Source organism: Ochotona princeps, chromosome 6 (genome assembly GCF_030435755.1).
Source record: "Ochotona princeps isolate mOchPri1 chromosome 6, mOchPri1.hap1, whole genome shotgun sequence".
NCBI lineage: Eukaryota > Metazoa > Chordata > Mammalia > Lagomorpha > Ochotonidae > Ochotona > Ochotona princeps.
Window position 1 is genome coordinate 16,791,038 of NC_080837.1, and position 12,670 is coordinate 16,803,707.

The 12,670-nt window shown below is 50.3% G+C and overlaps 1 protein-coding gene across 1 annotated transcript; it reads right to left on the bottom strand.

The window, feature by feature from the left end:
• Positions 1-82: 82 nt before the first annotated feature.
• SLC51B (solute carrier family 51 subunit beta) lies at positions 83-8,860 on the bottom strand. The gene is made up of 4 exons (XM_058665337.1): positions 8,380-8,860; positions 2,411-2,606; positions 1,350-1,440; positions 83-461 (listed from the first exon to the last, which is right to left on the bottom strand). The coding sequence occupies exons 1-4, from the start codon at positions 8,554-8,556 to the stop codon at positions 257-259; spliced, it is 669 nt and encodes a 222-aa protein (XP_058521320.1). The 5' UTR covers positions 8,557-8,860; the 3' UTR covers positions 83-256.
• Between the last annotated feature and the right edge of the window lie 3,810 nt (positions 8,861-12,670).

Below are 12,670 nucleotides of genomic sequence, written 5' to 3' on the forward strand. Positions count from 1 at the left end.
CTTGTACTCCAGACCATGGGTGTGTGTGTGTGTGTGTGCGCGTGCCACCACCAGTTGAATAAACTATGCAACTCCAACTATACACTGCCAGAAACATTTTAATAAAAGATTTTTTTTAAATAACAGAATTTTGTGTTAATTCCAGGCTGTTCACAGAAGCACTTGGGTGCTTGGGAAGGCTGTAAGGCCTGGGGAGTTAGGAGCCGCCAAGTTGAACTCACTCCTGATTGGGACCCGGATGTTCTCTGTATGCCCCTCAGCTGGCTGTTTCCGCTGGGTCTCGAAGAAAGATTGGTGGTTCAGTGCTGTCTTTGAACTCCATTTCCCCTGAGGCCCAGTTGAGCTTTTCTGAGAGCAGAGACTCTCTAAGGTTGTTCTGGTTCTTGCCCTCTTTAGATCTGACCTCTTTTAAGTATAGGGCTTCCGGAACTGCTTTTTCCAGCTGCTGCATCTTTCGGTTCCTGGGCAGGGTTGAGGGGAGCAGGACAGGGAGGGAGATCTTGTGGTTGGGGTGGGACCGGGTCTCCCCAGGGAGTTAGAGCATTTCATGGGGAGTCCTCCACAATCTGGGAGCCACAGGGAGAGCCGGATGTCTCACCCACATGTGCAGTGGCTCATTCTATCCATAGCACTCCTCTTCTCTGACAGGTGACCAAATGGGGCTCAGGAAGCCAAAGAAGCACAGACCTGGGACAGACACTTATATCTCCTGACTCTGAATCCTGGGTTCTTTTCACCAAACTGCGATAATCCCCAACACTGTCTCTGCTACCCGTGATCTCTGCAGGAAACACCTGACTAGCGATATGGCCTCCCCAGGCCAGCCTGCACATGACCCCAGCTTCGCCCCTCCAACCCTAGCCTGCACGCATCACATCAGCGGCCCCCACTGCCCACATCCTCAGCCTGGCACTGCTTCTTGTTCCTCCCACATTGCCTATCCTCTTTCCACGTTGGTTTTTCTCGAGGTACCTCGGGTACTCAGCTCCAGGAAGAGCTGGCTGCCCAGAGGACCTGCATGGACCACAGAGGGAACAGATCAGTGTCTGCTGTGCCACAGGACAGCCTCCTCATCCTTGAGCTCACCTACTGGAGGGGATATCTGCTGAACAGGTGTGAGGGGGCAAGGGCCATGTTTCCAACAGCTGTACTCCAGCTTGCCAGCCAGAGCTGGGGGTGGATGCCCAGTTGTGTTTTTAAACAGCTTTGGGATTCTGAGGCTGTGTATTGTTGTCCCCAAACAGTGGAGAGCCAAGTTCTTGAATAGCCCTTCCTGTATTTCCTTCTGGGAAGGCAGGTCCCCCACCCCCCTTACTCACTCGTACCCCACCGCCGGGCCAGCTCCTTACCTGTTGCCCTGGATGTTTCTTATGAGGAGGAATATGCTTAGCCCCACCACCACCACTGTCAGAGCGAGGATGGAGTAATTCCAAGGGCTTGCTGGGGAGGGACATACAGGACAGGGCCTTGAGTCTGAGCCACTAGCCTCCCTCAGCTGTCCCCTGTTGTGAAGACCCCAACCAAGGTGGAGAGGAGCCCCTGGCCCTTGAGGAACTTCTAGACTGAAGGAGATGTGGGGGATGGGAGAGGGGAAGACAGGATCTTGGCCCCGAAGAGGCCCTTATCTGACCGGGGCAGTGGGTACAGCCCTGCAGCGGGGTAACCATGGGAAAAGGAAGGCAGGCGTGGGAGGGGGCAGATGGGTCAAGGCAAAAGTCACAATCTTCAGTTTCAGAGCCAGCCACAGGGATCGGAGAGAGAGGGAGGCTGGGAGGAAGGCGGCAGCTCCAAAGCTGGCTAAACAACTGCCCGAGTGAACGCAGGCGGTCTGGATTTGGCTCCTGAAGACTTGGCCACATCTCCCTGGATCGCAGCAGAGGCTGGCCTTGGGGCTTTGGCCTTGGCTGGCCCCTCTGTCACCAATGTTTGTCCCCCAGCTAATCTAGGCGGCTTGCACCTTCACATCCTGCCAGTCTGTTAAACGCCAGCTTCTCCCGCCATCAGCCCTTGCTTCACACTTGCTCCTCCTCCTCTGGCAGATTTTTCTTACTTGGGATCACACCCCATGCACTTCCGTCACTTATTTTGTTGCCTCTTCTCTCCTCTGGGTGGGCAGAAATGTGGGGGGGTTTTGGTGTTTTTTTTGTTTTCTTTTATTTTTTGTTTTTAAATTTTATTCCCCCACACAGAGAACACTGCCTGGTACAGAGTAGGAGCTTAATAAGTAGCCACAATAATGATTGGGGGACGGAGTAAATGAGTGAGCACCCCATAGGTAAAAGGTGGCCGCAGTGTGAGCCCCTGCCGCCCAGTCTGTCCCTGCCTTGGGCGGGTGGGGCGGTGGGTATCCAGAGCAGAGGGGTTGTCCAGGGAGTGCACTCCATTCCCACCGCAGCCCTCTGCCACTCACCGTCTTCCATGCGGAAAAACCAAAGCATTTCAGCCAGCAGCTCCTGGGGCACTGCAGTGCCAGGTGGGGCTGTCAGAGCCACCTCGGTGGGGTCCATGACCTGCCTCCTGCTTGGGACCCCTTTCTGGCTTCTTGACTCAGCTACCCTCCAGGCCTGCAAGCTCCCAGTCCCTGGGCAGCCAATCCCTGAAGATCCCTGGAAAGGAAGCCAAGAAGAGCAGGAGCTGCTGTGGCGCCCTGAACTGTGAGCTCCTCTGTTGCAAACTTCGGGGACGAAGCACAGCCCCAAACCCAGACACAGTGGGGCCTGGAGAAGCTGACACTGCATGTCAGAGTAGAAGGGCCTCAAGTCTTTATTTGGGAGTTTGTGGGACACTGCTCTAGGAATCACCTGCAGAGGACTCCCCCAGCCTGCTTGGTTGGCCCCAGCCCTTGGCTTTGCTAAATGTCGCACCCTACACCCTCGGGTCTCACGCAGTAGCCAATCACAAACCAATGCCTCCTCTCACTTGATGGAGGCTGGGCCTCTCTGGTTCCTCGGTGCCGCCCCGAGAATTCTTTGAGGACCCCCCCCTTTGTGAGGACTAGTTTCCTGAATCGCTGTCTGTGACTTCTTAGGAAAGAACCAGAGCTCGTTTTACTTGGAGAACTCACTTGCTGAGTCTCCACCCGTCTCCCGTTCCCACAAAACGAAGCCAGTTAAGCAATCTGTGTCCCCCAAACCTCAGATCTTCTGAGCACACACGTCGGTGTGTGCAAGTGTGCAAGTACAGGCATTCTGTTACTGCGTATGACACCACTGGTAGGCCTCCATATTGAAAAGAATTAAGGAAGCTAAGGTAGACAGCATGTTCAGTGTAAGCCAGTGGGTCTAATAGTATCCTTTCATTTATCTGAAAATTTACTGAGGTTATAATTTGGGGTACCAATCATTAAAATTACCCGTACATTTTAACTTATTGCATATCTCAATTCTGACAAGCCACATTTCAAGGGCTGACTGGTCAAACTTGGCCAGTGGTCCTGGTCCATACTTCCTCTGCCCAGAGCCAACAGGTGGCCGCAGGTGTCTGCCTTACCTGGGCTCCTGCTCCAAGGGAGGCAGGATAGGAGAAGTGGCCTGAGTCTCAAAGCTCGGGAGCCACCCTGCCTCCACCCCTCCTGCTTCTGGCTCACAGCAGTTAGACGGATTTCTCCTCTTTGAGTCTCTCTAAAAACTAAAGAAGAAATAGTAAAGATTGGGTCCGGCACTGTGGCATAATGAATAAATTCACTGCCAGCCTTGCCAGCTTCTCATATGAGACAGGAGCCAGGAACTCCACCCTGGTCTTCCATGTGGGTGCAGGGGTCCACATATGTGGGCCATTCTCCACTGCTTTCCCCAGGCCATTAGCAGAGAGCTGGGTCAGAAATGGAACAATTAGAACACAAACCAACCAATATGGAATGCCTTTACCTTCTATACAACACATTAGCCCTAGCTACGCTGCTTCTGATCCAGCTCCCTGCTGGTGTGCCGGGAAAGAGAACAGAAGACGGCCCGAATGCTTGGTACCCACATGGAAAACTGGGATGCAGTTCCTGGCTCCAGTCCTCACTTCCGTGACCATTTGGGGAGCGAATCAACATGTGGAAGATCTTTCTGTGTTGCCCCCCCCTTTTTTTTCTTTTCTTAAAAGATTTATTTATTTATTTATTTAAAGAAGTTATAGAGGGAGGGAGAGACTTTCACATGTAAAGCCCACATTTGATGACTTTAATCATGAGTTCTAATAAATTTTGCATAAGTACTTAATTTTGAAAAAGCTGTGTCCCAAATCAGACAAGGAGCACAAACAACACCGGGAAAGAAAATAATGGTTCCATTCACTCATGAAAACAGACCCGAATCTCCTTTGTAAAGTACTAGTTGAGCAAACTCACCAAAGTATTAAGAAAATGACACATAGTTGTCAAGTCAATTTGAGGCCAGAAATGAAATTTTGACATTAGAACTTACATATACATACATGTAAAAGAAATGACATCAGTGCACATTAATACACTAAAACAGAAAATAACATTAATATACCAAAACAGAAAAATCACATGTAAGATTTCAAAAGCTCCTAATAAATTAGAAGTAAAATGAAACTGCTTAAATATCATGAAGGGAATATATAAAAGCCCTACAGCAGGAGAGAAGAGGGTGAAGAGTTACTGCTTACTGGGTGTGGAGTTGGAATTTTGCCAGGCAAAAAGAGTTCTGGACCGGGGGATGTCAGTTGCACAAGAAGGTGAACATGGTCAATACCACAGAGCCACATACTGGACTGAATTTATTATGTGAGTTTATCACAAGTAATAAAAAAAAGTCTTGGGGGCAGGCATCTGGTGCAACGACTAAGTCACCCACAGCCCGTGTTGGATGCCTGGGTGTGAAGCTTCCCTCTGCTTCCGATCCGGCTGCCTGCTGCTATGCATCGTGGGAGGCAGCAAGTGGTGGCTCAAGCAGTTGGGTCCCCGCCGCTCTCATGGATGACACAGACCAGGTTCTGGGCTTCTGACATTGGCCCTGCCAGGTCCTGACTATTCCAGGTATTTGGGAAGTAAACCAGCAGATGAATGATCTCTGTCTCTTTGCTTCATAAGTAAATTGAAAAAGTGGCAGAGGGAGGTTAAGTCCACTGCCTGCAATGCTGGCATCCCATATGGGCACTGGTTTAAGTTCTGCTGCTCCACTTCCCTTTCTGCTCCCTGCTAATGCAGCTGGAAAGGCAGCAGAAGGTGGTCTTAGTGCTTGGGATTGAGTACTGGATTCAGCCTGGACCAGCCCTGGTCATTGTGGCCATCTGGGGAGAGAACCAGCAGACGGATGAGTGTTTCTCTCTCTCTCTCTCTCTCTCTCTCTCTCTCTCTCTCTCTCTCTCCTTCCCTCCCTCACTCTCTCCCTCAACTCATTTAAATAAATAAATCCCTAAACAAATAAAAATAAGGATTGGGCTAAGATTCTCACAATGCTTAAAGCAAAAGCAAAAATGGTATCTAGGACATACAAAAAGCTCTGTCAGATGACCAAGAGAAAAGATCCCAATAGATGAGTGGACAGACAAATAGGCATTTTAAGAAGCACAAGATCTGGGGCCGGTGTGGTAGCCTAGCGATTTAAGTCCTCACCTTGCACACGCCAGGATCCCATATGGGCGCTGGTTCTAATCCTGGCAGTCCCACTTCCCATCCAGCTCCCTACTTCTAGCCTAGGAAAGCAGTTGAGGACGGTCCAAAGCCTTGGGACCCTGCACCTGTGTGGGAGACCCAGAAGAGACTCTGGGCTCCTGGCTTCGGATTGGCTTAGCTCTGGCCGTTGTGATCACTTGGGGAGTGAAACATCGGATGGAAGATCTTCCTCTCTGTCTCTCCTCCTCTCTGTTTATCTGACTTTCCAATGAAAACAAATGAATCTTATTAAAAAAAAAAAAAAGAAAAGAAATGTGAGACCTATAGATGGACAAATAGATTAAGCAATGCAACTCCTTGGTCATTGAAAAGATGAAAAGTAAAGCAAAAATGAGATACCACCTAGCATTTATTAGATTGGCTTTTTGTTGTTGTTGTTTTAATGTGGAAGACAGGCACTGAGAGCTAAAGCTCTTTCATCCACTGGGTCCCTGCTCAAACCCCCCCAAAAAGTCAGGGGGGGTTCCAAGCAATGACTACCATCTGTGTCCAGTGCCCACCCCAGATCAGCCTCCTATTCTGAAAGCAGATGACTCAGCGTATGGGCAGGCGTCTGGAGCTGCCGCCTCCTGGACTGAAGGAGGGAGTGTGGACGAAGGGGTCACACCCCAGGACACAGCAGCCCTCTCCTCAGACTACATCCTGAAGAAAGCCTCCTCACAGGTCGTGAGGGAAGCATGCCACCGCCTTTATGAAAACCCAAACACGGGGACACAAAGCAGCACGCATTTCACAAGAACACATCTTCTTTGAAAAGACACACAACAGACACGAGAGGATAGCGGTCTGTGCTGGAGGAGCAGTCAGGGGACGGGACTGGAGAGAGAGAGAGAGAGAGAGAGAGAGAGAGAGAGAGAGAGAGAGAGAGAGAGAGAGAACCAAGAGACAGCTCTGTCCGGAGCATAGGGAAAATGTCTTGGGGCATCAGGAGGAAGGCCAAAGGTCAAGCGAGAACGAGGCGCCCCGAGTGGGTGGAGGAGGAAAGCCTGCCCAGATACAGCCTGAAGTAGCCTTTGGCCGCCGGTCTAGCAGCATCAGAAAATAACCGCAGAGACAACCGTTCTGAAATTCTGGTTTTGTTTTCATTCTGTTTGTTTTTTAAGGCTTTATTTGAAAGACAGATTGACAGAGAGAGAGGGAGAGACAGAGGGCTCCATCCCCTGATTCACTCTGGGTCTCCCACGTGGAAGGACAGTCACGTGAATGCTTCTGCATTGTGTAGATTCCCGGTGGATACACACTCACTGCCTTCATGAAAACAGCATCTGTAATTATTTTTTGCACTATATGATAATTCCAGGATCATTGCATGCATTTCAAATCATGCATACATTGTGATTTTATATGAGAAAAAACTCCAGAGCCAGTGTGATGGCTCAATTGGTTAGATCTCCACCTACAAGTGCTGGCATCCCCTGTGGATACTGGTTCATGTCTCAGCTGCTCCACTTTCCATCCAGCGCCCTGCCTCTGGCCTAGGAAAGCAGTCAAGGACAGCCCAAAGCCTTGGGACCCTGTACCCACATGGGAGACCCAGAAGAAGCTCCTGGCTCCTGGCTTCAGTTTGGCTCAGCTCAGCTCTAGTCATTGCAGTCATTTGGGGAGTGAACCAGTGGATGAAAGATCTTTCTATCTTTCCTTCTCTTTGTAAATCTGATTTTACAGTAAAAATAAATAATATTAAAAAATACAACTCTAATTTGGGTTGTTTACTTGGCAGAGCTAATCAGATAAGTGTACAAAATGACTGTGGGCTAAAATTCACAGTGGAGCATGTATGTGTCTATTTACTTATTTAAAAGGCAGAGAGAGACAGAAAGAGAGAGAGAGAAATGAGAAATATCTTCCATCTGCTAGCTCACTTCCCAGATGGATGAAACCATCAGGGCTGAATCAAGCTGAAGCCAGGAGCTTTTTCCGGGTCTTCCACATGGGTTCAGGGTTCCAAGCACTTGAGCTGTCCTCCACTGCTTTGCCAGGCTGTTAGCAGGGAGCTGGATGGGAAGTGCAGCAGCTGGGACTCGAATAAGCACAGATATGGGATGCTTCGTTGCAGGCAGAAGCTTTTGCCTGCTATGCCACACCGTTAACTCCGAGTGTATATCTTCAATACCTATATTATTATAATAAACAGCAACCAACAAAATAAACCTAAAATGATGAAGCATGTGTTACGGCGCAGTGTGCTGAGCCACTGCTTAGGACACACACATCCCACACACACATCCTCTGGGACAGAGTCCTGTCTCCACTGGCTGCCCGGCTTTCTGCTCATGTGCACCCTGGGAGGCAGCAGGTGATGACTCCAGGACTTGAGCCCCTGCCACCCACGTGGGGGAGCAGGATGGAGTTCCTGCCTATTGCAGGCAGTGGCGGAGTGGACCAACAGGTGGAAAATATCGCTCTCTGCCTTTCAAATAAATATTAAAACGTGAAAGAATAACAAGACATCCACAAGCCCAGAGCCGAGAGGCAACCCCGCCTGCTGTGCTGGATGCCACAGACACACCTGTCTGCCAGGGCACTTAGCCAGTGGGCTTCCAGAGGGAGCACCCAAATACCATTTCAGTCTAACGCTAGAAATCATCATCTCTGGCTTTCCTCTGTGTCCTTTTCCTACTTCAGGATCCCTCCCAGGTGCCATCTGCCACCCGATTGTCGCATCTCCTTAAGCTCCCTCTCGGAAATCACCACAACTTCCAGTGATTTGCACTGGAGCCACCCATCCCCCGGGGCAGGTGGTGGACACTCACGCTGCAGCTTGCCTTGATCCGCTGTGGGGAGCAGCACTGATTTCTGGCTCTTCCTCTTCCTCCTCTTCCCGGGAGTACAGTAGGTACACTTGAGCTGTCCTGGGCAGATGTAGCTGTCACCGCGGTCAGTGCCAGCACAACCCGTAGCAGCCAGGTCCTTGTAGTGGTTCTGCCCATAGTACACGCCCAGGCCGGCAACCTTCTCTGCCTCACTGGGGTGAATGACCTCTTGAATGAGAGACCTCAGAGAGCAAGCAGGCGTCACCCGATTTCACAATCTGCAGAAACCAGGAGCCTAATGCTGTCCCTGTGTGCCAGCCCCTCCTGCCAGCTCCAGGACAGGGACTTACAGAGCACTTGGGCAATATGGGCCTCCCCACTCCCCTGCCAAGGTATGTGTAGGAGGCAGGAATGCCCTCTCTGACCCTCAGTTTCTCCTTATTATCAATATTTAACCACAGAGCAAGAAAATCAAGGCTGACTTTTATAGCTCATGCTTTCTCATGGTGAAGGTCATGGCTTTGTGTGAGTACCTCACAAGGGGCTGTAAAATAAGCCTTGGCAGGGCAGGGCAGGGCTGGAGGGAGGTCCCAGAGCACCAGTGACCGGACAGGAGGAAGCAGGCTGGGTCAGGCACCTTGATGAGCAGGAAGATGGGAGGTGTTCCGCACCGACCCGACCAGATCAGTGCCATTCAGTTTGGATGGTTTTTTTTTTTAATTTTTTTTATACTTTTTTTTTTTTAAAGATTTTATTATTATTGGAAAGCCAGATATACAGAGAGGAGGAGAGACAGAGAGGAAGATCTTCCATCCGATGATTCACTCCCCAAGTGAGCTGCAACGGCCTGTGCTGCGCCGATCCGAAGCCGGGAACCAGGAACCTCTTCCGGGTCTCCCACGCGGGTTCAGGGTCCCAAAGCCTTAGGCCATCCTCGACTGCTTTCCCAGGCCACAAGCAGGGAGCTGGATGGGAAGTGGAGCTGCCGGGTTTAGAACCGGCGCCCATATGGGATCCTGGGGCTTTCAAGGCGAGGACTTAGCCGTTAGACCACGCCGCCGGGCCCAGTTTGGATGTATTTTTACATGCTGACTCCTTGCAGCCTAGAAACCCCTAAAATTGACTCAGCAAGGGGTGAGGCTCCCATTGGTGAGGCTGAATATCAAGCCCAGGTTCCTGTGGGAGTTGTGCCTTGGTGACCAGTGTGAATGACGGTACAGGGAGGGAGAGCTCTAGTGGGGAACCTGGGAGCTGCCTGGAAGTGCAGTTCCTTGCCATGCTGTCATGTATTCATTTGCTTGTCCAATATCACCTTATGTGTAGGTGTGGAATGAGCAGGACAGGTGAGGAGCCTGTCCTCCTTGGGAGGGAGGCAACAGAAAAGCATAAAAGCAATAAATAACCTGGGAGGACTGGCACAAATGGGTGTGGTGTGGCTGGCAATGTTGCAGCCTGCAGTGCTGACATCCCTTATAGGCACAGGTTCATGTCCTGGGTGCTGCACTTTCAATCTGGCTCTTTGCTAATCCAATGGGGAAACAGTAGAGGATGGTTCAAGGACTTTGGCACCTGCTCCCACCCGGAAGACCCAGAAGGAGCTCCTGGCTCCTGGCTTCAGGGCAGCCCAGCTTTAGCCATTGCAGTTATTTGGGAATTGAAACAGTGGACAGGGTCTGGCACGGTAGCCTAGAGGCTAAAGTCCTCACCTTGCATGCGCCGGGATCCCATATGGGCTGCTTGAAGGAACACACTGTGTCGATTTGGTTCCATATGATCTGTGGCTGCCACAGCACAATACAGTAGTGGTGACAATGCTTCTGTGCATCTCAAGGCCTCAAACGTTGACTCTTTGGTCCTTTACAGTAAACGTTTGCTAGTCCCAACCACAAGGTGGAAGGAATCGGGGACCCCCAACGGCTTCGTGGACCACCTACCTGTCTGCTTCTGGAATGCCACGAGAAACACCGGGGCATCTGTTTAATACAGAAACAGAACTTGTGCTGTGACTGATGCATATGCTTTGCAAGCTGGGTGACTAGTCATTGGAGGGAAGTGAATAACCTGGCAGCAGAACCAGCTACTGGTCCTGCCCATTGTTGCTGCTGATCCAGTGTGTGCCCTTGAGCTTGAGACTTAAGGCACACAGGTTCTAAAAGGAGTCGAAAGGGAAAGCATCTGGAGGGGCCAGTGTGTCATGACAAAGGCCAAGCCCTTCAAACGTGGTGGGTTTTCATCTGTGGTCAGCCAGTCTTAGGTTAAAGAGAGGAGAGAGGAGAGAGAACCCTTTTCTGAAAAAAGTAGGGGTGATGAAAGGTAGAGAATACCTACCGAATGTCTGGGGTCCTGACTCCTGACTTTAAGCTCTGGGTTCAGGACTCAAGTAGAATCCTGCCCTGAGCTTGGGGGCCAGGGGCAAGAATCTTCCTGCTTCCCTGTCTCCCCCCACCAACTCCACCCCCAGGCAGCAGATGCAGGCAAGCCAGGCAGCCAGGCAGCCAGCCAGTCAGCCAGCCAGGCAACCAGGACCTCAAGGGAGAGCTGACTGCTCCATATTTCCAAGACAGGCTGTTCCACCCTGGGGACAGGCCGTCCATCCTCAGCTGACACCAGGACTAGTGGCCAAAATCATCGGTTTCTTCTAAGGGTGTTGTTGTTGTTGCTGTTGCTGTTATTTAACAAACGGAAGAGGTAAAAAAAAAAAAAAAAAAAAAAAAAGATGGAGAAAGCTTACACCTGCTGGTTCACTCTCTAAATGCCTGCAGCAGTTGGGAGCTGGGGCACTCAGTGCAGGTACTACACTGGGTGGCAGGGACCCAAACACTTGAATTCTCACTGCTGCCTCCCTGGGTGCATATTAGCAGGAAACTGGAATTGGCAAAGCAGCCAGGACTCAAGGTCAAGTATTTTAATATGGGGTGCAGGTGTCCCAAAGGATATTTTATTTAGTGTTTATTATGATTACTATTATTTGAAAGGCAGATTTACATGAAAGAGAAAGCTCTTACATCCACTAGTTCACTGCCCAAAAGGCTACAATGGCAGGAGCTGAGCCAATCCAAAGCCAGGAACCAGGAGTCTGTCTTCATGTGTCTTCCTCTCAGGTGCAGGGTCCTAACACTTTGGACCATCCTCTGCTGCTTCTCCAGGCCATAAGCAGAGATCACCAATGGCGCAGCCAGGACATGAACCAGTGCCCATTGGGATGCTGGGGCTTCAAGGCGGAGGATCAGCCCCATTGAGTCACTACAACCACCCACACCCCCAAACCACATTTTAATTGCTGCAATAAATGCCCAGCGTTGGGGGCTTGCTTTTGTGTTAAACCCAGAGCAGGCAAACATAAGATGGTGGCTCTAGGAAGGAATTTTTTTTTATATTTTTAAAAGATTTTTATTTATTATTATTGGAAAGCCGGATATACAGAGAGGAGGAGAGACAGAGAGGAAGATCTTCCGTCCTTTGATTCACTCCCCAAGTGAGTTACAACAGCCGGTGCTGCGCCGATCCAAAGCCGGGAACCAGGAACCTCTTCCGGGTCTCCCACACGGGTGCAGGATCCCAAATCTTTGGGCCATCCTCGACTGCTTTCCCAGGCCACAAGCAGGGAGCTGGATGGGAAGTGGAGCTGCCGGAATTAGAACTGGCGCCCATATGGGATCCTGGCGTGTTCAAGGTGAGGACTTTAGCTGCTAGGCCACGCCGCCGGGCCCAAGAATTTTTTTTTTAAAGTAGGATAAGGGCAAAGCATGATGGCTCAGTGGAAAATCCTCACTTTGCAAGTGTCGGGATCCCATATGGGTGCCAGCTATTCCACTTCACACCCAGCTCCCTGCTTGTGGCCTCTGAAAGCAGAGGATGGGACCTTACACCCATGTGGGAGACCTAGAAACAGCTGCTAGCTCCTGGCTTCAGATTGGTTCAGCTTCAGCCATTGCGTCCCTTTGTGAGTGAACCAGTGGATGGAATATCTTTCGGTATCTCCTGCTCTCTGTAAATCTGCTTTTTCAATAAAAAATAATAATTTTTTAAAAGTAGGATAAGTAAGTAAAAAGTGATTGGCATTTCATATCAGTAGGCCTTGAGATGTCTATTCTGTAGCAGGTTGGATGCCAGGCATTCAAAGAGAGTCATTGTCACTCTCAGACACTTTCCAACAGACAGCTATTTGCTGGAAACAAGTTAGTGTATCAGCTTGGGGTGGGAAGTGATGTGACACAAGACAAAGCAAGTAGTCTTTGCCAGAACTTTCTGCAGCCATTACCGGCATCGCCTGCCTTCTACCCTCAGCCCT